This window comes from Haliaeetus leucocephalus, unplaced genomic scaffold, assembly GCF_000737465.1.
Source record: "Haliaeetus leucocephalus isolate CR32 unplaced genomic scaffold, Haliaeetus_leucocephalus-4.0 Scaffold173, whole genome shotgun sequence".
NCBI classification, from domain to species: domain Eukaryota; kingdom Metazoa; phylum Chordata; class Aves; order Accipitriformes; family Accipitridae; genus Haliaeetus; species Haliaeetus leucocephalus.
The window spans coordinates 8,824,474-8,851,373 of NW_010972609.1; the positions used below are offsets into that span (position 1 = coordinate 8,824,474).

A 26,900-nucleotide genomic window follows, 5' to 3' on the forward strand; every position below is an offset into this window, starting at 1 on the left:
GAAAAAGCAACTCAGTGAAAACCTACTACATATACTGAATTTGTATCTTTATAGAAAATTGCTTCTCAAACAAAAACTGCTGTAACAACCGACTATTTCCATAATTTTAGAGTAAATACATATTTTATCGAGCAATCTGTGTTAGTCTGGTATATTAATGCATGTAGTAATCGTGAATTCAGAGTGCAGCAACAACAGTTCAGTCCCTAGAGTGATCAGTGTCTGTCAAAGTAATATTTTTTGCACACAGACTCAAAGCACCAAAAACCTTAAAAGAAAGACGTGAATGAATACCTGCAGAATAAATGCTGGAAGAGCAAATTCAAGACTACAGCAACATGCAAATTTCTTTGTAATTTCACATTTAAAAAAAATATCAGAAATTCCATCAATTTCCAACAAGTTTGGAGCCCACCACCTGATGAGATGAGATCAAAGCCTCCCTTCTTCTTATGTTAACACAGTTCATGAAGAAAAGGAAAGAGACTTAGGGAAATATTTACACAACTAATATGTATACTTGGATCAAGCATTAATACAAAATGTCTTCTGATCTTCAGTGACATGATCTTTCATGCAAAAAAAATCAAGTCTTCTGCAAACATGTCATGCCTTCAAAAACATGAATATTAATGCAAAATTCAGTGCATTTCAGAACTCATTCTTTTGATTGGAATGTGAGGAATGAGTGAGCCAGCAGTGAATTAAAGCCCATTATAGAAACTAATTGCCATAATGTTGTGGGAAAACGCAGACCATAGCCCTTGCTTGAGGTTGGAATACATACAGAAGCAACTTTCACTGGCATTTTATAGCTGTAGCAATCTAGAAGAAACTGAGAGGAACAGAAATTACTCTTCTTGGTAGAGTTAATGAAAGGCTGATGTTTCAATCTGAGCAATTTTAAGAAGTTTTGTCTGTACTCATTTTTTCAAATCAAGTATGTTTAAAAACAGCAAGATCTTTTTCATTATAAAGCATTAACATAATTATAATAAAGGAAGGTTACCTTTACAGAACCCCAACATGTTTGATTTTCATTAACAGACATCTAGGCAGGTAATGCTGCCTTGCTTTGAGAATGAAAGATTAGCCTGGCTTTTCAAAAAAAAAAAAAAAAAAAAAGCACATCTGTGTACGTATTTCCAATCCAAATTGCCCTAGTGACAACAGACAAGTTCAGAACCCATTTGAACCAGTATAAAGAGGAAGAAAGAGCAACTCCTGTGGCTGCCAGACACAGCAAACATCACCTCTGCGCTTCTAGTGCTATAATGGCATCTATAACATCAAGTAACTTCCAAGTCTTAGAAAGCATTAACTATGTAAAGAGGCATTAGTATCATCTGCTCCGAAACCACGGTTTTTGGAAGGCACCCAGTTCAGCGGCAGCTCAAGACCAGAGTAGCAGCCTGTTTGCCTTTCAAACCAGCACCGCTGCCAATTCCAGCTATGCGAAGGGACAAAGCATTACTGCTTTGGTGTGCATTAGTAACAGCACGTGCTTGCTGGGGACTGTGAGCACGGGAGCTTTTGGAAAAAGCTCAACACAAGAGTGATAGGAGGATTCAGGCCTCCTACTCACAGGGAGGTCTGCTCACATGGCCAGAGGAGGACAGGAGTCCCAAATTAGGCTTGTTAAATTTGCACAGAACTTAACCCCCTACTCTCTTCCTTTAGCAGCATTACTAGGAGCAAAATAAGGAAAATTTAGTTTTATCGTGTAATGATTTTGATTGAGAGTGAGGGATCTAACACAGACTTGCTCCCCTCAGGTTGCTCATTTTGTCTGTTTTACTTCTTTTCTGTATACTGTGTCCTGTCTCGGCCACTAACATTCCAGGGTATGGACTGTTTACTGCTAGGTATGTCCCTCTAGTGATAGGATTTGCTAGTGATTTGACTTCTGCGCCACCACGAGAAACACAATTACAACAAACCTAGACTCTAAGATTACCCCAATTCCAAGTTATTGTACTGATATTTTAGCAGGAATAAGTGAAACTTTATGAGAAAGCATGAACATCTGACGCCTCTCAAAGCTTTAGTGCCAAACAAATCATCACCTTCTGCAGACACAAAAACCTCTTCTGATGTTTCCATGCCACTGCCTCTGCCTAAAATGATCAAGTAAAGATGGCAGAAATGAGCCTGCTCCAAAACTGTAAATTGTGCAAAGAGTAAATTTAGTTCTACCCAAATTGCTTTGTCCATTGAAATTAAGGAAGTGCCAAGTATTGTCTTAAATGGTATTTGTTGCCCTATATTTTCATTATGTAAATCATCGCCCCCTTGGACAGCAAACTTCCTACCGTGTATGGTGCTTTTTCTTTGGCAGGGATGATGGAATAGTTCATTGGGAATAACATTCGGTGTTCTTTAGCAACATTGTGTTTTGCAACACTTTCAAAAAATTCATTTCTGTCATTCAAAGAACCCTAGTGAGGCTCAGTTTGAATTAACTTTAAAAAAAAAATACATCACACGATGTCTCCATTAAATTATTGGGACTATTCTTTCTGGGATTTGTTTTTTTTCTTGAAATACAAAGGAAGAGATTATAGCTTAAGAATTGCAGAGCAAGCAAAACAAAGAAGATGAAGGGGAGGACTACTTAGGAAAGCTCTTTTGGAAAACCTGCTGTTTAAAAAGAACCACAACACCAGCTTTAAAAACAAAAATGAAAAAATAAAAAAAGCCATGGCAGAGCAAAAGAAGGCTAAATAAATAAATAAAACAAGGCCCCTTTTAACAGATAATAGATCACCATTAGCTATAGCTTCCAGCGGTCCAGAAGATAGAGGGAGCTTGCAAATAGCACTCCAGAGCCAGTAGCAAAGGTAAAGCTTTACCCACAGTTGTTGCCTGCTTTTCCTGTACACGATATAAACTCCCAAACACATTAACTTAGCATGACCTTAACGACATTTGTTATATGTAAAATAAAAACATAGGGAAAGGTAACAGAAGTCGAAGAGAAGTGCCATTTGTGTATGCAATACAAGCAACCCCCATGCTCACCAACACCGATTTAGCATTCCCAGGAAGGATAAATCCCAACACCAGGCACCTCCTGATCTGCAGCAGATGGGATAACTTCTCAAGGACCCCGACGTATATCCCTTTCAGAAGGGACACACATGCGATTACACCACCACAGTGAAACTCTCCGGCCTTTGGGTCAGGCCACAACAAAGATAACACAACAGCATCCACCAGAAGAGGAATTTGCAAACGAGTGTGAAGTCACTATTAAGTCTCTGTCCTCAGGAAATATTTTTTAAAGGAAGAGATGAAACAAGGAGACTTAAAAAGAACTACATTTATTTTTGTTTACAGCAGGTATCATAAATAAAGCTAAAACAATTTTCACTGTGTGCAAAATACAGAATTTCCATGTGAAAATTTAAATACAGCATTAAAAACTATTTAATAAAAATATTCAGTTAAGATTATAAAGTAAAATGAAGACAGAAGATTTAGGAGAAGGACAGAATCCTCACTGGCCAGGAAGAGCTAGGAAGACTCTGCAACAGAGGGTAAAAAACACAGCAATGGGAAGTGGTTTGAAATGGCAGACCTTCACGTCACGGCCTTCATCTCAAAGCATGCTGAGCTTTGTAACAAAACACCGTAGCCCTGAAATACACAGCAAGTCACGTCCTAACCATTTGTGCAGGAAGTGATGCTTAAAATACAGAGAGGTTTCTGCGTGGGCACAGTGTGGGGACTTTCAAAGCCATCAAGCCATTTTAGGACACCCACACAAATTAATAATATTGCTTTAGTCACGCAAACATACAGGTCAGCAAGATAAGGAGCGTGGGGCTCCGACGTTGCAGCCCTTCCGCATTCCTCGCCGAGGCGTGCGAAACGGCGCAAGTGGCAGAGGGTGTTCGGCCCCTCCTGAAAATTGGTGCTTAGATCAATTCCCAAAGGCCGTTCCCTTTGAAAGGGATCCCCAGCAGGGAAGGCTAGGTCATGACCATGTCGACCAAAACCTTAGAGCACTTGCTTGTCAGACTGAGCCCTTGATTCTTGTTTGGATTCATTTCCCCTTCTAGATTATCAACACGTGATTACACACACTGGAACTTATGTAAAATACACATACAAATTTGTCACGGAGAGTAGTGGCAACGTCTCATGCAGCAAGACGAATCCATTCATCAGAATGGCAAATGGGGCCTAGTTAATTCGTTAACAAAACAATTCAAAACACTCTGGTTATATAAACCTGGCATTTTGATATTACAGACTAAAAATAGCATGCACGTGTACTGCTGTTAGGCCTGCCTACTATGGTACTTGGGGTAGAAGACTGGAATTTGCATCACTTTGGCTACTTTTTCAACAGAATCCTTTTATATCATACTTTTCCAGTATGAAAGCAAAGAAGTGCTTAGGAAGCACCACAGTGCTCAAACGTTGCTTGCTCCTTGCATATTCGAGCTCAATGGAAACAGGTGCTCACGCTAACCAGGAGAATCAGCTGGTTAATCTTGTCCTGACCTTATTTTAAATCTTCCCTTCAATATTTTGAAAGAAGTAAGGCTTTAACTAGTTCTTTCAAGAAACAATTTACTTGCCTAACTTACCTTAAAGGCACAGGTAAGTGTTCATGCACAGACACAGAGAGAAAAACATTCTCTACAGAGAGCACAGACGTTACCTTTTCTAGAACCGTGAACTCAGCAACAGGTTAAATGATCATGCCAAAGCGCACATCCATTAATATACCAGACACACACAGTTTGCTCCAAAAGTCTTAAAAAAACCACGCAATGAAATGCTGTCAAACAACAGTGTTAGTCACACAATTTTGGAACTGGCAAGCAGAAAAAAAATCACCTGAGAGCAGAAAGGCTTCAGCCAGTGAGCGGGTGCAGCACCGGAATGATGAATTGGACTAAAAGCAACGAGGGAGATTGACAGAGAAGACAGCAGGAAAAAAAAACACAGAACTTAACTTGGTTATATAGGAAAGCATCAGAAAGATTACGTAGGCACAAAGAAGAATTGGCCAAAATGAAACTGCCTTTGTTCATTAAACAAGGACAAATAGGTATGAATCTTACTAGTGGAATATTAATATGAAGAGATTAAAAAAAAGTATCAATTGGATTGATACCAATAAAAAAAACCTGCCCAACAAAATCACCTGCAAAATCCCAGTGGAATAGGCAGTGTAATTAAGATTCCTCAGGAAAACGTTTTCATTATGCAAGTTCCTGAATTCTGTTGTGGGAATGTAGGGATTTTATTCCCTTCTACATATCTATATAAAGCCAATACTATATTTTTAATTATTTTTTTAACTTATTTTTAAACTTTCTACTAGTAAGATTCTTTTGCTTTAAATTCATTGGACAAAGATTTCCAAGTATCTTACTATATCACCATTTTCTGCAAGTTTACCATTATTCTCACTCTGCTGAAAAGGAGAAAATTTCCTGTAGTAAACAGCAGGAGAAAATTTCAGGAAAAAGTGTTCCTAAAGACTGTGCTGTTGACAAACTGAAATCAAAATTAATGGCAAGCCCAAATTTTAAAACCGTAGAACTTAGCAGTTTAGTGTGTTGCAGGAGTAACATGGCAAAATGCACTGCAGATTTTTTCCTTTTTTTGGATGAAACAATTACTATCATTAGCAAATAATTAAAAAGTATACAGTGTTCCAAAGCATTTTTTTAAGGGCCATAAAAAAGTTACAGATACATTTCTTTACATACATACAGATGCCCACCATGTTACTATAATTGTTGCTGTGTCCAGTCAATATTCTAGCAAAGTTTTGCTGAATACATGTTTGAGCATTAATGGCAATTTATTTCTAACAAATGCTACCTTATACCTAAACAACTATTTTCAAGCACTTTTTCAAGTTATGTGCATGTGCTCACCATTTTTTCCCAAAATACATAATCACTCTAAAATGTGAAAAGCTTTATCCTCGTAGTTTAAAGAAAGTCAAACTATCTAGAAGAAAAATCCAGTTTGTCATTTATTTGAAACAGAAGACACATTTCCTTTTAATACCTAAGAAACAAAACAACTCAAATCATCTTTTTCCACATTACGTTAAAAAAAATAAATCAAAAACTGCTAGCCCATAAGCAGCACAGTCATTTAAGACCACTGGAAGATGATCCTCGACTTTAGCACTAAGTGAATGTGACATTATTTCCTATTATTTAAGCCACCATGTTCTTTTGGCTAGAAATAAATGCTACAGATGCTTTCAATTTTAGGTGATGTATATTACCATGTCTATGTATTTACCTATTTCCTGGTTAACTTCTGAATTTAAACATTTAAGTATTTGAGAGGCAGGGAGCATGCTTACCTCACTGGCTAACTAGGTGGAAAGTAGTCAGAATTTGGGATGTTGGTGTCTCCTTGCTATTAAGCTACTAAATAGCTTATCTAACCTGTCCTGACACCTTCTGATTAAGGTAGACCTTGTTGAGAGACATCTGAAAGAAATCTACTTAACAGCTGCTCCAAATAATAGAATTTCACCTTTCTGCCATCAGCTTTACACATCGAAATGAAATACCCAACTAAGAAGTAATCTCCTTAGAATACATTTGTAGGTTTTTGTTGTTTGTTCTAATCTTGTGTTTTTAAAAAATTCCAAAAAACTATAGGAGTAGTGCCTACCCAGAGGCACAACAGCAGTGATTTCAGTTACAGATGAGCGCTCCATAAATTGATATTCCTCGAATCAGCCACCTAATGAGGAAGCCTCACCTTGAGGAATGAGTCAGGTCTCATTACACTACCAGTTCCTTTGACTTACAGTTTCAATCAAGCCTTTACTCCACTAAGATTTGCTCTTCAAATTTATTTCAAAGCTTTAAATAAATTAGTAGTACAGATTATACCCACTATCAGCAAAGGGTATCTATCACATATAAGAAATGTAAAAGGCATGACTAGGAGCAATGTGAATTAATTACATGATTTTTTTTTTTTTAAACATATTCATGCAAGTTATAAATCTCATAACCCAGAGCAAAGATGAAAGCAAGGGGAAAAAAAAAAAAAAAAAGATATGCGCCATATTCAGGTTTCAAAACCCAGTCATTTGTCATAAATATTCCTCAAATATCTGAAAGAACACACATTTTTTTCTTGGTTTAACGAAAAAAAAGAAAAAAGGGGGTGGGGTGGGGCAGGAAGGATGGTTTTAAAATGTACCACCCTCCCAACAGTCTGATTAAAGGATAAAATGGGGAAGAAAAAAAACAAACCAAAACAATCTACGAAACATCCTTCATTTGTCTCCGTGTTCTGGAAATGTGTCTGGACACTGCCCTTCATGCTCTAACATACAGTACATTTTATCGAAAATTTTGATTGCACCTCGTTTATAGCAGAAGGAATCCACCATTCATTTAAGTCACACATTAAGTTGCATGAAAAGTAAAAAAGCAACCAAACAAAAACCATCAAGAAAATAATGAGGCTGTTAATTTTGAAAATCTGAAAGGCACAACTGAGCAAGACACATAGAAGAATTTAAACCCTATAGAATTTTTTCACCCATTCAAGCACATTTTCAAGTGATAGCTCTGCTTCCCGGTACATATGAGCAAGTACCTCTAGAAGAGCACAGAGGAATGGCACACCAAGGCTCAAGAGTTCATACAAGTAGGTATAGTTATATGCATTGTCCCTGAAATGAAGATTGGTAGCGTGCAGAAAACCATGCATCCAGTTAGACAGGCGTCTGGGAATGTCAAGCAGATCCCTTGTCACCCGAAGGGGCCAGCTTAGCGCGCCCCTAAAGAAGGAAGTCAGGATACCTGGGGACCTGTCCTCTGGACTGCTAGCAGTAGACAAAGTGCTTTCTGTGGTGGTCTCTGTGGGTTTGGGTTCCTCTTTCTTCCATGCTTCTGTTGCCTCCTTATATAAAGCATTAAAAAAAAAAAGTTAAAGATACTTCTAAAATATGGAAAAGCCCAGTTTCCGTTACTGTTTTCAAGTCTTCATATATATTTTCACTTCCAATTGCTCTTAAGTTCAACTTTACTTTGTATAGGAAAAGCTAAATTCCATTGAGAACCAGACTATAAATATGCCAAACTAACAGAACCGGGAAGTTATATTTTAGTATTGATTTTACTACTTCTGGACATCAGGTAGAAAACATCTTCACACACATACATACACAAGTATTGCGCCCTGCTCCAGATAAAGCTGCCTCAACATTTCCTGCATTAGTAATATAACCAATACGTACCTTTCCTTGGGTTTGTAACGTTGCTCTTCTCTTTCTGTGTTTAGTACTGATTTTGCAGTGCGTAAAATGAGGTTTACAGTAAAATTTACCTACAAAAGAAAAAATAAATGATATGCTATTTTATCTATATGTATACAGACTGAAAACCCACTGTTGTGTCTATAAAAAGATGAAATCGGGATAATTAATGGTTGGGCAGCAAAAGGAATGGGAAACATGCCACTGACTCTGAATAGCTCACCGCTCTGAATGGGTTTCTTTTACAGTACACAGATTTGCACATCTGTTAAACAAGGCAAGTTCATTTACCTGCCACACAGGTTTAAGATTAATAAATAGCAGAAACCAACACAAGACATCAAGCAGCAAAAAGTCAAATAATCAGTTCAAAAAAGTCTTTGTAGAAGATTCTCTGGACTGCAAAAGAACTACCTTTGGCCTTGAGCCTTTAATCCTTTTGTAGAAGGAGATCAGGTTAATACTCCGATCTACTCAAATCACGTGGAAGCAGCAAGGGAATTTCAATTCAGTTTAATAATTTCCTTCTAAACTTAAAAAAAAAAAAAAGGCAAAAAATAATTCCCCATCTCCAAACTGCAGGCTGTAAGCGGGATTGAGTGCCCAAGATCTCACCCCCCCTGCTCTAAAGCAGACTGGAATAAATTACATTGCTGCTTGGCCAGTACTACTGCTTTCAACTCCTGAGCCATAACATCTTGAAAGAAATAACCTATATTCCCCCCATCCATGTAAATCTGCCACTATCACGGCTTATCCTTACAGATCACATTATTTAATGGCCAGTTACAAATGAGAGATGAGAATAATTCTGTACTATTGGAGAAAAATCACCTTTTTTCCTCCCTGCTTTGACCTGTGATTGGACAAACTGCATTTTGGTCACATAAGTTATTTTCCACTGAGGATTTCTTCATTTAAAGCTCAGGTCTGTCATAACTGGATTCTTTTGAAAGACTAGAACTGCCAGTACAAGACTCAAAGATCAGCATGGACGCAAACAACATACTTGGCAGACCTCCTCCTGACCGAGCTGCTTGGCCAGGTCTTTTTCCCTAGTTCCATTAAAAGCATCAATACTCAGACATTTTAAAATATTCTTAAATAGCTCCTATTACCTTCTTCAACATCAAAGGCATAAATTCCTAAACGGAGCGTTGTAGAGCATATTTCACACTTGAAGCACTCCCTATGAAAGAAGTGGCCTTCTGCGCTCAGCCGCTCCATAACATATACCCGTTTTTTGCAGAAATAACAAATGTCACTCCCCCCGATAGACTGAGGAAATTCTTTTCGCAGAGATCCCTGTTAAAAGATAAAAATAGAAATGCATATAAAAACATTGCACTATACCCAGATATAAATTGTTAAGTGGGCAGCTGCTTTAGCTGCTCAAAGTTTTGCACAGCATGCTCCACATACAATTAAGATAAGCATCAGTCAGCTTTTTTTATTACTCATTCGCTGCAATTCTGTAGGTTTATGCAGCAATTCATAAATCAGACCTCACAAGGACTTTAAGGGTGAGTTTTCAGCTGGACTTGCATCCAGCTTCCCTCCGGGAGTTCACGGACATTTTGCGTTTACTCGGGCACAAGGGCAGCATCAGCTCCGAGCGCTCATTCATCGCCCTGCACCGCGCGGGCTCAGGCACTCGCGTCTCACGGCTCTGCGCATCAGTTCCTCGGAGGAGGGCGAAGGCAGACCTCGCCAGCCTCGAACAAGACACACATTTGGAGCTAAGAACACAGACACCCTGAATACTCAGCTCATACACACTCCAGAGGGAAACTTAGGCTTGTGCCTTAAGGCCCAGGAAGAAAAACTGACAGTCTTCGATGCTGGTGTCTGAATTACCATTTACATCGCCGCAGACAGGCTTCCCCTCTCAGCCATGTTCCTCCTGAGACGACAGCCCAAGCTGGGACTTGGCTTGTTTTAAATATCAATTAAATTCCTACCACAGACATTCAGAATATTTTTAACTCATTGGACTTTAAAATATGATCCATATTAACAACTTGAAACTATTTTGAAAGTTTTTGTTGAATTTGGGCTGGCAATTGACATTCTTTAATTGCCACAGATCTCATCCTCTCTGGATATACATGCAAAAGGTACAGAAGAATAAATTATAAATGGATTAGATGCCGCTGGGCTTCCCTTTTCTTATTAGAGGCAGGTATGAGGATGTTACTTTGCATTATTGTATTATGCTTAGTTATAGGTCAGTACAGAGGAGCATCCTGTATCTACCACAGCCATCACCATCTCCCTCCCCTTCCACCATGCCCACTGCCACAGGAGAGGTCCCACACATGGGACAGAGGAGGCGCAGGCTTGGCAGAGTCCAGGCACATTCAGACATCAGCACATCAGTCCACACAACTCATCTTTCATTTGCCAGCAAAAGAAAACATTGAGAAATTGTTCCAAGGCCAAGTGCAAGTCACAATTGTCATTGTCACATTGTCTTGTGCTTAAATGTTGAAAATCCTATTCCAAATCTGCCATTAGTAATCCATTTTGCTGTGATGGATCATTTCAGAACATGAAACTTTCCAAATGAACAACCATGCAAATGGAAAAAATATACAAATGCATTTTTAAAAATACGATGTTAATAGAACAGAGAGTTACAATGAAGTGGAAGCAATTGGGTTTAGTGCTGGCTAATAATAAGTGTCATCACCACAGCACAACACCTTACTTTGCTTCCCAATACCTGACAGCTTTGAGCAGTGGAGGCAGGAGATGGCGAATGAGGAATGGGGCAAGAACCTGTAGCTCTCTCCAGAGACCGCTTCTGAATTCAACACAGAACAGTGTCAGAGTTTAAAAACAGCTCTCTTCAAAATGAGGCACGGTGATTCAGCATTTGTGTGTTAAAAATAACTGCATCAACATGTACTGTAAAAAACTTTCTTTAGAAGCCACCCTGATTAATAATCATCTTCTGTTAGTAATTGTACCAGTAATTACATTTAATAAAAGCCTCCTGAAGTTTTAATTCATACAGACAAGTAATAAAAATATAAATAGAAGACATAGTGAGCAACATTTCCAACACATCCACACATCAGCATATTTTGCCAATATGCACTTGGTTCCTTAGAAAGCGTTAGACTAAGACCTTTCATAATGCTTAAAGCGCTCCACAACCAGGGTCTTAAGTCAGGATGACATTTTGGAAACACCACTCTTTTCAGTCAAGTTATTGTTTCTTTGTGGGTTCAGTCTTACCAGTTCAAGGGGGGGAAGCTGTGGCTTGGGTCTGTGATCATTCACATACAGATTGACAAGAACTTCAGCCACAGCTCCAACTGCACTTGAGACCTTTCCTACAGTCATCTAACCAGAAAAGGGGAGAAGATGAAGAATAGAAGGAAGAGCTTTAGTTATTCTTGAAAAAGAACTTAAGGAGAAAAGGACAAGAATGATCTGAAAACATGCAAACAACAATAAAGAGAGGCTAGGAGAAAGAGCAAAGGCAATGTCTAGCAGAGCACAAGCACGTTCATGCATGATCAGCATGGTCCAGCTGGTGGCCACAGAAGGCTTCCGTGCAGCCCACACACTTCTCCCTGCGGATGACGGAGAAATAGCTGCTGGGAGCAAATGCTGCTCCCACAGCACAAGGCCTCCCACTGTGCCCACGAAAGGCTGAGCTGGGAACTACTGCCTGGCTATCAGGGTTGGACCATTCTGACAGATTAAAAAAAAAAACCAACCCTGTTATTCACTTTGACTTCTTGGGACTTCGTTGTTATATTTCAGAATCGGAGTGGGGACTAAACTTCACATTAACAGACCAAACTGGCATTTCAGGAAACATTCTACGAAAACATACTAGAAGTCCCGCACAGAAACGTTTTGTCGATGCTCACAGAGTAACCATTCTCCCTCTCCCCAGTGACTCACCTTAACACCATGGAAAACTGGAGAAACTACGCTCATGAAAGGAGGACATCTCCTTTAATCTGCTTCATCACACTATTGCAGCCATGAATGTTAGGCTGTTTCTAACCAAATTTATCAAATAGACAGGCCTGCAAGGAGACTGCAGTTCCTTAGGCTGTGGCTCCAAACGCACCATAGCCAGACCACTGACCGCACGGTCCAGGCTTCCTTGCCAAAACACATGCCTGGGGACTGGAAAAGAAAAAAGGTGTGTGTGCGTGTGTGTGGCAGGCAGATAGGCAGGTACTCTAGTTCTCTGTTCCTGGAAAAAAGACTGTGAAGACTTCATAGATATACAGAAATATTTTCTACCCTAAACCAAATTTTCTGTAGTGATTTTGATTTTAGTTTTATAGTCAATATAAGATCCCACGGCCTCTCTGGTAGCAAAGGCAGCAAAGGCCATCCTGGTACAGCCAGGGATCTGATACTCTTTTTCTGAAGTCAGGACATTTTTTTTTTCTCCCCCAAAAGGATCCATGATTTCATATCTTATGCTCTATTTGCCTCCCACAGAGCCCAAATTTTAACTCCCACACTTCTCAGTAAAATGTTTTTTCTACTGCCACCACACTAACTCTTGCTAATTGAAAGGTTTTAAAATATCAAAGTTACCATGAAGAAAGGAGAAAAACATAATTGCAATGGTATTCATGATACTTTAAAATAATTTTAAAGCATTTTCTGCCAAGTTTAAAAAGAACTTTAATCCATTGTGGGTGTGTTTTCAAAAATTATGATGGATAAAAATATTCTTGCTAATAAAAAAAAAATTTCAAGGGAACATGTCCAGCCCCTTACAGGTGCCCTTATAGCTCCCCTTATCTTTTGAGAGTTATCCCATAATTAACTTAATATCCAGGCAGATATAAAATATGTATGTCAAGATGACAAAGGCCATTCAAGGGACAAATTTCTGTACTGTTTGGTTTTGTTTAATATAAAAATATTTTTAAATATTATTCAATATCTGCACAACTTGTGGGGTAGCAACAGCAAAGTAAACTGTTAGTTACATACTACAATGCTGTCCTAAGTGGTACATTAAATTATAAACCAATACAAGAAGTGAGATTACTTGCTACTACAGCAAAACTACATTCCTTTGTATTGTTTAAGATCACAGAAGACAAAATTTTCCTCCCCAAATTCTGCACCTCTGAATATGCTGAGCAACTTTTAGGCCAAATACAACTTATTACCCATGAGCTCCTAGGTAAAAGAAAGCATTCAAAGTCAGCTGAAGCAGAAAGTTTACCCTGAACTAGTTAAATGCTGGAGCAATCAGTTAATAAGGCTATGCTTAAAGTGCAAGTAGTTGAATTTCAGGAAAAGTATCCTTGAGCCTGAACTACACCTTGAAATTCATCAGGTTGGTTGATTTCTGTTCTCCACCCATTGGAACAATCTATGTCAACATTAAAGCAGTCAAAACAAGAAAATTGCACCTTTGTATGTGGTTTAAAAAATGCTGTTAAAAGGAAATGTTCCTGTAATGAACGGGAACTCACATTCCACGTAAAAGCAAATGGGATTTCAATTTAATCTAGCAACCAAAAGATTGTTGACTGCTCTGGTCTCCTAATCAACAACCACCAACACAAGCATTGTTGCTACTCACCAGCAGCGAAGGCAGGAAGCAAGTGGACTTGAGGACTAATTAGATCTCATTTTAGAGAAACTGTTTAAATAAGGACATATTACTGTAGGAAGATCTCTACTCACTCTCCTTCCTGAGCTGGATATGTGGGTAGTCAAGAGGAGATCAGTTTGCTGTGGCCTCGGTACTGCACCTTTCAGATGCCTTGCAGAGGCATCTAGATAGACTGGAGCATTGGGCAGTGATTAAGGGGATGAAATTTAACAAGTCCAAATGCCAGATCCTGCACCTAGGATGGAGTAATGCTGGGCACAAGTGTAAATTGGGAGAGGAGTGGCTGGAGAGCAGCCCTGCAGAAAGAGGTCTGGGTGTGCTGGTTGACGGAGGCTCAACAGGAGTCAGCAGCGCGTGCCCCGGCAGCCGAGAGGGCAACCCGCACCCTGGGGGCATCAAACACAGCCGGTCAAAAGAGGGGACCATCCCCCCGTATTTAGTGCTGGTGCAGCCTCCGCTTGAGCACTGCGTGCAGTTCTGGGCCCCACAATTTCAGCAGGACGTGAAGGTCCTTGAATGCGTCCAGAGGAGGGCAACAAAGGTGGTGACAGGGCTGGAAGGCATGTCCTGTGAGGAGCGGCTGAGGGCTTTGGGGTTGTCTGGTTTGGAGAAGAGGAGGCTGAGGGGCGACCTCGTTGCTCTCTACAGCTTCGTCAGGAGGTGAAGGGGAGAGGGAGGTGCTGAGCTCTTCTCCCTGGTATCTGGGGATAGGACGCATGGGAGTCGTTCAAAGCTGCGCCAGGGGAGGTTTACGCTGGCCATTAGGAAGCATTTCTTTACCGAGAGGGTGGTCAGACCCTGGGACAGGCTTCCTAGAGAGGTGGTCGATGCCCCAGGCCTGTCAGTGTTTAAGGGGCATTTGGACAACGCCCTTAATAACATGCTTTAACTTTTGGTCAGTCCTGAACTGGTCAGGCAGTTGGACTAGATGGTCATTGTAGGTCCCTTTCAACTGAAAATATTCTATTCTATTCAAATGCCATTCAATCACAAAATAGAAATATCAGGGCAGGACGAGAATCCACCAGGGCAGGCCCAAGAGCACCTGCCACCATCAGAAACCCACGGAGAACAGGAGGGACGAGGCATGCAAAGGCAGCGCTGCCCTGCAAGGCTCATGACTTCTGCCCTCATATGACAACAGCACAACTGCCAAGCAACCCCCTGTGCCTTCTCTAAACCTCCCCTGCTTGTGGACAAGGACTTCCATAACATCCTCACCCATTTAATCGAGTAAGCGTAATAAACTCCAGTTGCAGGAGAGAGGGTCTGACCCCAAATCTACACACATTCCTTTAGAGAACCTGGCAGCTCTTACATGGCTTAGCTTTGATCTACAGCGCACAGATCTCTGATTGCCTGATGCTGCTCATGTACCTTAGAAACTCAGTATACACATAATAGGTTTTATATTTTGCTCATGCACTTACTACCCTTGAGGCTACTGGTGTACGTGAAGTCCCACACATGCATGCAATTTTGTCGTGCTGGGGCCACCATCAATATGTAACAGGCTACTACTCACAATTTAGGCAAGTTTATACCAGTAGCTTTAAATCCTTTGTTGGAAAGGAATCTTAAAGAGTTACCTCACATGGTGAATTTCAGGAAACAACCAAGACGACACTCAAAAATCCCCCAGGTGTTTGTGATTTACTAAGAATATTGACCCGTCAATGACATGTTGCCAAAGCTTTTCAGCAAGTTGATCGAGGTGGTTATTAACATGGGAAGAGAAAGCTACCTTCTGTATTTCCCTGTGCTATTATTTATAGCACCACAGCCAACCAACAAGTAAGCCTCAGTAGTGTTTTCATAAAACAAAGGAAATATACTCTCTGCCTCCAAAAGCATACAATGCTTCCCCTTTGTTGTTTCATATCCTTTATGATTTTCCCAGTCTTATTTTGCTCTGTGGGTAATTTATTTACTTTTGGTACCACCTGCTACATATATTTTACCTCTGAGATAAACAACATTTAAGTAATAAGTTACTGCATGTAGGAAACACCCCAGCTCTGCTTACTGCTGGTAATTAGAGTCACGTCACTGAAGGGAAGTAGTTGGTCCAAACTCTGGAGGCAGTAAAGTCTACTGATTGCAACATCTTCATAGTTCTTATGACGTATTGTGTGGATTCACTCATGCAAAGCTCAGATGAACACAGTTTTCTGAAGGTCAATCCAACTTTAAACAGAAAACAAGAATAACCAAAGCCCAGCCTGTAATATAATATTTGCAAATTCATAATTCTACCTATGTGAAATTTGACAGCTGATTAAAGCTAGAAGGTTGTTTTGATGATTACTGGCAACTTGCATATAGTGTCATTTAGAAGTTAATTCTTAATAAGTTGTAATGACTATATGTTTTTAGAAGAAACAATATGCTTCCAAAGCCTTCCTTTCAAGTGCTCTTTTCAGGACTGAGGCTTAATAACAGGTTTCTGTAATAAGACAGTATGATTTCTTAGCCACCATAACTAATACTGTTCCAATGAAAATTCAACAGATGTAAGGGAATGTCATGTCTGATAATCTCAGTACTCACTTGAAATTAAAATGACAGTACAGGATGGTAGGGTGCTAATATTTATAGGTCGTATCTCATGAAGTCTTACAAAACTCAAAAGACTTCTATTATCTTTTGTTCTTCTGCTGGGAAAAAGCAGAAACACTGAGAGCAACATCAGGGAGCTCTTTCTGTTGCCTTACCAATCCTGAAGCCCTTTTTCATACTGAAGTCTAAACTTACCTAGCGATATCTCTCAGAACAGAGACCAGAAATACAAATTCTGAGTCTTATAACCCCACCTTCAAGGTAACACAGACACAAGCAATTACCAGTACATATTCACAGCAGAGGTCTAAACATATTGTTAAATTATCATGAACAGTACTTGAAAATGTGCACTGTGCACCTGAAATACTATCAAATTTTATTTATATAGTGGTGCACATTTAGCCAGTGTTTTATGGAGTACGATAAAATTTTCATGCTTGCAAAAGTGTGCAATCTTAAAAGATAAAACAAGGGGACAACAATTTAACCATGGAAGGGCACGGACATACTGCTTTTTATGAAATCAAGGCTGCAGCAGGTGTTCCCCCAAGGTTTCATACTCTTACAGTAAAAACTGCAGTAGGAAATCTGCTTCTGGAAAAATTTTGCTTGAGAAGTAACAAAAGGTAAGCCAAAACATGGCCTGTGTAACTTCAAGATGAACAGAACTTAAGTTGCCAAAGAGAGGTAAAGCTAAAGTAACAGGGGTATCACAGGACTGAATTGACCTCACAGCACACGAATAGTGTGGAGAACAAAAGTCTTACACATCCATTAACACCTCACCAGCACATCACCAACGCAAGTAACAGTCCTGGACATAGGTCCAAAGGGCCATTTTATCCATCCCCTGTCCCCAGGGCAGGATCCATTTTACTTACGTAAAGTAAGGGCACATTGGCATAACCTGCTCCAAAAGGCGTCCGTGCTCCCCCAGCACCCTGCTCTACTAGTCAAGGGTGCCCTATGCCCATCCTCAAGCCTCACCTGAATCTCCATTTCCATGGTGACCTTCCATCACCCCTTACTGTGCCAACAGTGGGCATGGGGGACCGGTACCCTCCCCTTCTGCACAACAGCCTTGCACAGACACCACGGCTGACTGACCCTGTCTAACCCCTCCACTCCCTCTTAGTTACCCGCACAGCAAGGGCAGTACCGACAACGTCACTTGTACCCACTGGCAACCCTGGAAAGGAAACTCAAAGGGGGTTTTTGCCCCCCCCCCCCCCTTTTTTTTTTAAATCCACTTGCTACCTTTCCCACTGAAATATCTACAGCAATCCATCATCACTTGGGCTTCAGCATCATCACTTGGGCTGCAGCATTTCAGGTTTCTATTACCACATCTGCCTCGAAGGGGAGGAAAATAAAAGTTTGCCTGTTCATTATCAGACCTGCTATTTAAAAATTCTCAAATATGCCATGCCAAATGCACCTTATTTAGAAATATGTAATGCATACAGTGTACAAGAGGACCTGGGCCTGTACAATCCTATGGAGCAGTATACTAGGCATCAAGATGTTCATACGTGTAGATCTGCCAAAGAATACATGTAGTCCTACCTAACCAGACAAATATTTACCAAATGAAATGAACACATATTTACTGTGCTGGTGACAGAACAAGATTTTTCTTGCCTCAGTTGTGCTGCATTCTGCCATTACTTCTGGAAAGAGCATTTTTCAACTGAAGTAAACTCAGCCTGAGTGAAATCAAGTCACAACAAACTATTGCTACACCATTTAAATACAATGGCAAACTAATAAAAGGCTGTGAGTGCACTTTAAACTAAATGCAGTTGAATGAAAACATCCAAAAATGATCGCTCAGGCCAAATGTTCTCTAACAAAAAATTTTAAAATCCCAGTAGAATTATCGCTCACAGATTTTCCATATGATTAAGAGCCTAGTTCTCACATTCTAAAGGGTTGTTCACATAGTTTGGTTTTTTTTTAATTCTTTTTTCAGTGTCACGATAGCTCTCCAAACCAAATGAGCAGCAGGCCCCAATATTTTGGAAACCATTACTTAGCTTAAAACCCATCACATGCTATACCCCCCAAGTCATAAAAAGTAAGAGGTAAATCCAGGCAAAGGAATTATTTTGAAGCTGAAGGGAATTAGGGGATTACCGCAGTAAGGCACATGCTGGGCTTGCAGTGTCCTTGAAGGGCTGTGTAGCCTGTATTTTCCTAGGGAATGAGAGGGAGTCTTTTCAACACAGCTTTATCTCAGCTGAGGAACGTGCCTTTGCAAACTGCAAGTCAGCTCAGTATCTACCTGCTCAGTTACTGCTGAGGCTGTGAGCCTGATTTCCAATGAGCGTTGACAATATGGTGCAAAATAACCTAAAAAGATCTAGACCAACTCCACTAAATGATCCTGCTGAACACCCACCAGATGGGAAATTACCTTCAGCCATGGCTTATCCGGAGCTGGGCAATACTTGTGAGTATTTCATAAAACTACTGTTATTTAAATACAACAAAAGCAGGCAGAATGCTTTGCTCCTCCTCACAGTAAATGGAGACGGTACCCAATTTTGCTGAATAGCACTTCTTTCATGTGTCAGCCAGCTCCAGCAGCACCTGCACTGGGTCCCAGCAGTCGCCTTCAATACTTCTAGAAACTTGATGTTTCCACCTTTATTTCCACACCAACCCTATTCAACACTGCAGTGTTCCAGACTGCTGCTACATAAATCTGTGGGTGAAGGAAATGGAACTTGCGCCTTCACCTGCCCTGAAAAGCTGAAAAAATACCAAACTTTCTTCAATTAAAATCCTTCTAAAACAAGGGGAGTTCGAAGCCAACATCATCTTAACTTCCAGAGATAAAAGCACAGCCCATTGTAACATCAGCGTAAAGTAGTAAGAGCTGCAGATCTCTGATTCAAGTGTTATCTAATCACTTTCATTCAGAGTATGCTTGTTACCTCTCTGTAAAGTTTGCTCTTACAAAGAACTGTATTCTAGCAATTAATGTGCAGAGGCAAGTTGAAAGTACAAATAAGCAAACAAACAACAGTAAAATCTGCCTGTATTGACAAGTGCTCATACAATTCTAAGATATGTCTTCTAGCTAAAATAACTATTATTGTGCAGGTTCTCCCCTGCGGTCCAGATGGATATTCTTATGAAAAGAAACACAAATGCCACCCAAGAACAACTAACCGATCCCATAACACCCAGTTAGCTATACAATGTCAAGCTCTTTCTCTGCTAGGCATGTCTGTGGTATTATCCAACAACAGAACATTTAAAATAAGCAGCAATGCAAAATTTTCAGAATTGAAGCAAAAATTTTGTTAGCTATTTACTTTGTTCCTCAGCTTTATACCTGAACTGTTTTTAACGACAGCTTTCCTCTTACAAACATGCAGAATTAACAACAGTGAACAAAGTAAAGTTTGATTCAAATGTGAAATACAACCTATACAACAGATCTGCTGGTAGCACCTTCCATCCAAGCCATTTCTCAAGCAGCTTTAGTGCAAGTTTGGATTTTAGAGGAAAAATCTGTTAGTAAAGTACCTGTCTAGAAGGAACAGCAGGGGAAGCTGAACCGACAGATGATGGAGAAGAGGCAGCAGCTGAATCATGAAGTGGAGGGCAAGAGGGAGTTGGGGGCTGAGAATGGGATAAGCCTTTAGTAGGTAGCTTATTCTGTGTAGAGCAGAAACAGGACAGTTATCCAAGAGACAGTGACATTAGCACAGGTTAAGAGAATAATTTCAGTCATGCATCAAAAAAAAAAAAAAAAGAAAGATAGTAACTAAAATTCCACTCTTTTCTCTATTTCTGCACAGTGATGAGCCATGGAAATCATCATGGCAAAACCTTCACGGAAATTGATATTATTGTACTCAGTTTTCTTATAAAAAATATTTACAGTAGGCAGTAAGGTAAGGTAGCGCTGGGAAAAGCATAACAAAACATAAGGAATGCCAGATTGCCCTAAGAGCTACTGTTCACCAATTCATTAGAAACTGTGAGCTACCAGTGTATACTTAAGCACAAGACATGGTTTATTCTAACACATTTCTCTCGTGCTAAAGTACTCTGACTAGCTTTATGATTTAGATTTTTTTAGGTGTTTTACCTCAATTAAATTGTGCAATAATATTTAAACAAAGCTTTTTACCAGTTTCAGTGGAATCCACATTACTTTTCAGATCCACCCAGGATGAAAGGAAAGTTTAAAACAAAACCACTGCAATTTCCGCCCCGCTCCCCCCCTCCCCCCCATGAATCCTTACATGTCTTCTAACTCAGCACTTCTTCAGGTGCAGCAAAACCTAATATTCACCTTTGGAAACTCCATGTATCCAAACATTGAGGCAAGATGTGCCGCTTTCTCTTTAATGTTCTTTTTATGGAATTCCCTATTTGCTATGGTCTGAGCTCTTTTCTGCAATAAGAGCCAGGGAAGGAAAGCCAAGGAAAGCCAAGAAAAGAGAAAGAGAGAGATTTCAGTTAATGTCACATACATCATCAGAATACAGAAAGTTTGTAGAAAGACTTTTACAGTCTTATATTTAACCTAAATTCAACAGAGGAAAAAGCCAGCATATCCAGGGAAAATACAGTATACAGATTAACATATGCAGGTAAGAGAAAGGAAAAGAAATTGCTTGTCACCTGTTTCATTTTTTCCTCCAGGTGCTGAAGACGCTCAAGCACTCCAGAAAGTACAAATGCAGCAGAACAGGCAGATGCGAGATTTTCAGAGGTTTCTGACAGACTGGGCTGGGTATCTGGTTTTTGTACAGTCTTTGCTCTCCTGGCCATATGATCAGAACCACTTAAAGACTGTTTGGGTTCCCTGACCTCGTGTTCACTCCTAGCTACCACCTGAAACTGGGAAACACTTGAAGTGAAAAAAAATCTGCTTTCTGCACTAGCATGCAGTATATGCAGCTTTTAAGGATGCTTCCGAAAGCGCAGCACAGTCATGCACATAACTAGAAATCAAATGTTCTCACATCACTCTTTGCACACTATCTACTGCATCTCTGATGCTTGTGTCCAGGCACTGAAATAAATCAGTCCTACATAACTTATGCAGGCCTTGACATCCTTCTCTAGCTTTGTGTCAGTTTTTATGAATATCCCCAGATAGCATCAGTGCAGAAGAACATGACACTACATCTCCTTCTAGGGTTTTTAGCAAAGGTTTAGGGTTGTTTTTTTTAGCATCACATCTGCCTGAAACTAAACTTAAAATCAAATTGTAGGAATATCAACAGTAGTTCTTGGCATAATTCTCGATCTAGTCTGACCCAAGTCAAGCTATAATGTATTTCAGATTTAAAGCATTTTCTGAGGAGTTCAGAATAGGTCTCTGAATTTAAGTCTTTATATAAAGTAGCTTTTGAAGTAAATGAAACATTTGAAGCAGTTCAGCTTTATCAAATTCAGTCTTAAAAATGACCTTCCAGCTGGCCTTTTCATGACAGTTTTCTACTTCATTCTACCTGTCCAATTCAAATAAATACACAAATTTTCCAAATTTCTCAGAATTAAAATTAAAAAAACCTTATGCCAATCAACTTGCAGTGTGCCCCTGATGTTTCAGGATAGCACACTTGCCTTTAAAACACCAATTCTCTGCCTATTTATGAATCCACATTTTTCATCAAGCTGATCTGCAGATTTCCACTTGCAATGCAGATCTCATTTCACTGCAGACCACTCTTGAAATGCCACTACAGGATATGTACTTCCATTTAAAACTCTAATGTGAAGTGTATATCAATACTATTGGATATGAGATTGCTTTCATTGGAAGTACTAAGAGAAAATTTTAGACAATGTCTTAAAAAATTTTGCCCCATGTATATGATGCCACAAAAGAGCTTTCAGCAGAAATTCTTATCACAATTTCTACTTAAAGAAATAAAAAAACCTGGGCATCAATACCAGCTTTTCAACACTCAAGCTTTTATCAGAGACTTTTTTGCCAGGTCTCTTCGGGGTGGAAAACCCCCTTTGCCTTATCATTACAACGGCCCAAAGCATCAAGTACATACACACACAAATTTTCAGGTACTGCTGTATTTTTCTTGCATGATAAATGTAGCTACGTAATTATATTTATACAATATGGAGTCCAGATGTGATAACACAGAAATCAACAACTATGTTTTTAGGGTTTTTTTGCCACACAGTTACTAATTCTTTCAAATAGTTTCCTCGTCTGGTCAAGCAGGTGTAAAAGAGCCTTGAAGTTTAATGTTGTTTTCATAATTCTCAGCTAAATATATCTATTAACTCTGCAGATTACATCCAAATATTGTTTTATATGTTCTGTAGTTATACAATAACACTGAGTTCCCAGCAGTAAGAGAAATGGTGTGCTTGTGAAGTGTTACCCATATGAGTTCCTACCTGCCTTTTTGGTTGAGGTGGAAGAAGACTTGGATCCTTAGGTTTAGCAAAGCGAGGATTAACAGGAGGGTCAGAAGAGAGCAGGGCTGGTCTATCTATTAGCTCCTTGTAAAGCATTTTTAAAATTATAAAGACAGAGTGGGAGGGAAAAAAAGGAAGACAGTGAATAGGTTTCAAAGATCTTTTGAGGCAGAAAGAAATAAAAGCTGCTTTTAAAGACACGTTACTATGGAGCTTAACAACATGTTTTGCAGATTTTTGTCACCTACCCATTTTATTAACCCTTTCCACCATCAAAGATATACTTAAAATTCAGCACATTCAGTATTCTTTAAGAGAGGTTATGATCAAAAAGTAACACATCAAGGCTTCCTTCAATATGGCCCAGCAGACCGCTGCACACATATTGCACGCAGAAAGCTCAGGGCATTGACAAGCAGCCAGGTAGAGTGCAAACAACAGTGGTTCACGGACTGAGAAAGTCACTTGACATCTACAAAGCCTACACTTCTGGAGGAATTAAATACGTAAATAAACAAATGGATACAAGCACAAAGATTTAAGAAAGCCACCATCCTCGACAGAACCTCGACACCTTGCTCATCCTTCCTTCAGATCTTTTAGGTGACAGATCTGAACTCACCTGACTCAAACCATCACTGACTCAAGTGTGGCTTTGACCTTATCATCCCTACCTTGACAGCGCTGGATTATTTTTAAAACACCACTAGTCACACTAACAGCAAACCAGGAAAATGCTGTGGAATGTACAAATATATTCCATTATGCCTACTTTAGGAATGGAAATGGAAGCCAGACACATGTTGCAAAAAATTAGGTTCCCTTCTTACACTTTCTTAATTTTCCACAAAGAAAGATTCCACTGGATATGTAGTGTCCTTTATTCACAGAATATAGGGGAAAAAAAAAAAAAAGTCCTCCTGCAATACCATATGCAGCCAGCTTAAACTTCCATACAAAGCAAAAATTCTACAGACTGGCTTACAAGAGATTTCTAGACATTGCAATTCCACTACGCTTTATTAATATAATAGATTTTAATACATTATATTAATATGCATTAGTCAATCTATATTAGTCATATTTCTTCGCTAAGTATTCAGAGGAACACCTTTAATTTGCATAAAGTATAAAAAAAGACAACCCACTTTGAACACATAACACATCCATTTTTTCCCTTGGAAATCTGCATCATGTTCACAAGAAGGGACTACAGTTTAATTTCAGAGATTACTTTTATGCTCATCTATGACCTACCTGTCTCCGAAAAATTGTATTTGGAGCATTCTCTTCAAACTTTGCCAACAGTTGAGTTGCCATTGATTTAACTTTATTCTGGTTCAATCCTTCTCTGCCATCACTCTGTTCTTTCCCAGCATTTGTCCCTTGGCTTGAAAAGCCTGAAGCCTACAAGAAAACAACAAACTATGTTTTTCTCGAGTTTACCTATGACACTTATGAAGAGAGAGAAGGAAAGAGATAACATCCTGATCAGCAAAGTGTGAAAGGAAATACAGTCCACAGTATATTAAAAATGACACTGTTTAGCATGCAAAAATCACCAAAAAAATATTTTCTTTGGTCCAAGAGTACAGTAAAAAGAGAACATTAATTGGTGCTGGTGATGATAATGCAGGTAACTAATCAGAGAGGGGCTAGGAACCAAGCTGCAATGCAAACTCTTCAAACAAAAATTTGTTTAAATAACTGAGTTGGGAAAAGATAAAAACCAAACAAAACAAAAACCAACCCACAATACCTTAAATGTTCTTGGGTCAGAAAGAAAACTAGTGCAATTTAGGTAATGCCCTCCTCCCAACCAAATGATTTAAACAAATTTAGCTTTCCTTTAGTGCACACCACAGTAAATTCAAGGTTCTAAGGGGAAAGGCTTTTGTTCCCGCCAAGCACAAGAGGCCTTGGCCCCCTGACTCCCGCTGCCTCTGCTGCTCTGGTGCTCATCAAGGAGCTGGATACGTGCAGACACCACTGAACACCAACCTCCTCGAAGACACCAAGAAGACCTTTTCGACGTCTTTTGTTAGTCTCATTTTCTTCCGTTTTCCCTTCAACCTGAAACGGCAAAGGCAAAACAAGTTCTATGGATTACTGTAGCAGTTACCAGATTTACCCAAGCAGTTCCTCCCCGGTTATCAACTTTCATAACCAGGCAAGTGTGGTCTGGCCTGCGTTAAACAAGGCAAACACAGGTGATGGGTGCCAGCACGCGGGGGTCCTCGTTGCACTGGCACGCCTCGTCAGGCGCCCCCCCAGCTCAGCAGCATCGTTCCTCGTGCGAGGAGCCTGGTGGCCCTCGTGGCAGTTACCATTGATGTAAAAGCTGCCCTGTAACCCCTGACTGGGAGCTCTCGCTGGACTCTGATGGGTGAAAATACATGCTCGTCCACTTTGTTGAACACAGGCCCTACAATATTGGCGTTTACCTTTTCCTCTTTCAGTACTGAAGAGTTTATAATTCATAAAGCACTAGCACATCCTTGAAGAAAAAGGCATTACAGCATCAGTTATTCTGTGATTTTTAATCTAGACTACACTGGTTTCCAGATAAGTAACAAAATCCAGAAACCCCTCACTCTTTCACTATAGCCTCCACATCTCTTTTAACCTAGATATCTGCATGCAGATTATGTGTTCATAGTGCAGACGTATCTCCTTTTCTGGAGCAATTATTGTCTGCCTTAAAGGTCTGTCTCCCTTGTAAGGTTCATCTCTCTGACTATGGCTTTACATTACAGTACTTAAGCAACCAAATTGCCTATTTTGTGCTCAAGCTATGCACATATTTCATTATTTTACTGAACTAGAGATTACACAAATAATAAATAACACTTCACACTCAGCCTGCACAAACTTGCAAAATAGTCAATGCTTAAAAAATTTCTATCAGTTCTTATTAAATTCAGTCTTGAAGAACTGGTACAATGAAGAGATTTTTTGGTCTGATAAATTTCATCTTAGGTTATATTTTATGAACAATAAACTACATTCCACTTATTTGCATTTGCCCATGCTGTAACTTAGTGATTACTCAGCCAACTTAAGAAAAAAGAATAAAGAGAGAAAGATCAAAGAATACAGGCTTCCTTTTTACATATACAGTGTTTTTAATAAATCATTATGCACTGAATAGAAGTAATCCCAAACAACTTCTGGGCAAACACCAGAAGAATCAGATGACAATATTTTCATTACTTTGTATGCTTTGGTACATTGTCTTTCAAACACCAGCTCTCAATAACCTAGCTTTGCACTACCTATAGTCATTAGTCTACCAAGGAAGAGCAAACAATGTAACAGCACAATGTATTCTGCCTAATAATCTGTACCACATAAAAGCAGAATTTGCCTAAGTGAATGGAGCAAACAAGATGTTGCCTTTCAAAAATCTTACATAAAGGACTTTCATTAACATATTTACAAAGATGTGAAAGACAAAGCAATTTAATTGCCTAGCAAAAACTCCAAGAAAAAGGACTGTGCCCTTTATTGTGTAAACACCTCCATTCATTTATTAGTCTGGAGCACAGGAAATCTCAGTTCCTCTCCAGCCCAGCCCTTGCAGGAGAATGAAAAACATTATCCAGCCCAGCACACGCTGCCAGAACAGCTACCGCCACACCAGCTCCGGGCCCCCGCTTCCCAGTCTCTCACAACCTACGCCCAGATAAGGATCCCTCTTCCAGCCAAATAAAAGGACAAACTAGATGGTACGGGAAGTTTAGTAAGCGACACTGCTACCCCAGCTGGTTTTTGACTCTGTGATATGCAAGTGTTCTCCTACTGCCACACCTGGGTGACGCTCAGCACCACTTTTTGCAGGGGAAAGAATCATAAAACTGCAGCCACAGCCAAACTCTTAACTCAAGCAGTTGCTTTCCAAGGAGCTTCATTTCCCAGCTAGTTCCAGGCGGTTATGACACTCGCAAGTCTCCGTCCGAACCCAAGTACTGTGTTTCTTGCTTAGTTTCATACCCCATCCATGACAGGGCTGCAAAGCCTCATACAAAATAAGGTCTCGACAGT

General features: G+C 39.8%; 1 protein-coding gene across 2 annotated transcripts in view; it reads right to left on the reverse strand.

The window, feature by feature from the left end:
- Positions 1–3,324: 3,324 nt before the first annotated feature.
- MICAL2 (microtubule associated monooxygenase, calponin and LIM domain containing 2) overlaps positions 3,325–26,900 on the reverse strand; it is a 60,194-nt gene continuing 36,618 nt past the window's right edge. The window contains exons 14-27 of one of the 2 annotated variants that reach the window (XM_010563783.1): positions 24,858–24,929; positions 24,114–24,263; positions 22,836–22,940; positions 21,087–21,305; positions 20,755–20,856; positions 19,980–20,111; positions 13,584–13,634; positions 11,510–11,617; positions 10,977–11,072; positions 9,385–9,571; positions 8,249–8,337; positions 7,812–7,911; positions 4,852–4,909; positions 3,325–3,527 (exon numbers count right to left, since the gene is read on the reverse strand). In XM_010563783.1, the coding sequence (XP_010562085.1) occupies positions 4,869–4,909; positions 7,812–7,911; positions 8,249–8,337; positions 9,385–9,571; positions 10,977–11,072; positions 11,510–11,617; positions 13,584–13,634; positions 19,980–20,111; positions 20,755–20,856; positions 21,087–21,305; positions 22,836–22,940; positions 24,114–24,263; positions 24,858–24,929 (1,452 nt within the window). In that variant the 3' untranslated portion in view covers positions 3,325–3,527; positions 4,852–4,868. Of the gene's footprint in view, positions 3,528–4,851; positions 4,910–7,272; positions 7,912–8,248; positions 8,338–9,384; positions 9,572–10,976; positions 11,073–11,509; positions 11,618–13,583; positions 13,635–19,979; positions 20,112–20,754; positions 20,857–21,086; positions 21,306–22,835; positions 22,941–24,113; positions 24,264–24,857; positions 24,930–26,900 lie in introns of those variants that run through there. The other variant, XM_010563784.1, reaches the window with a different exon arrangement.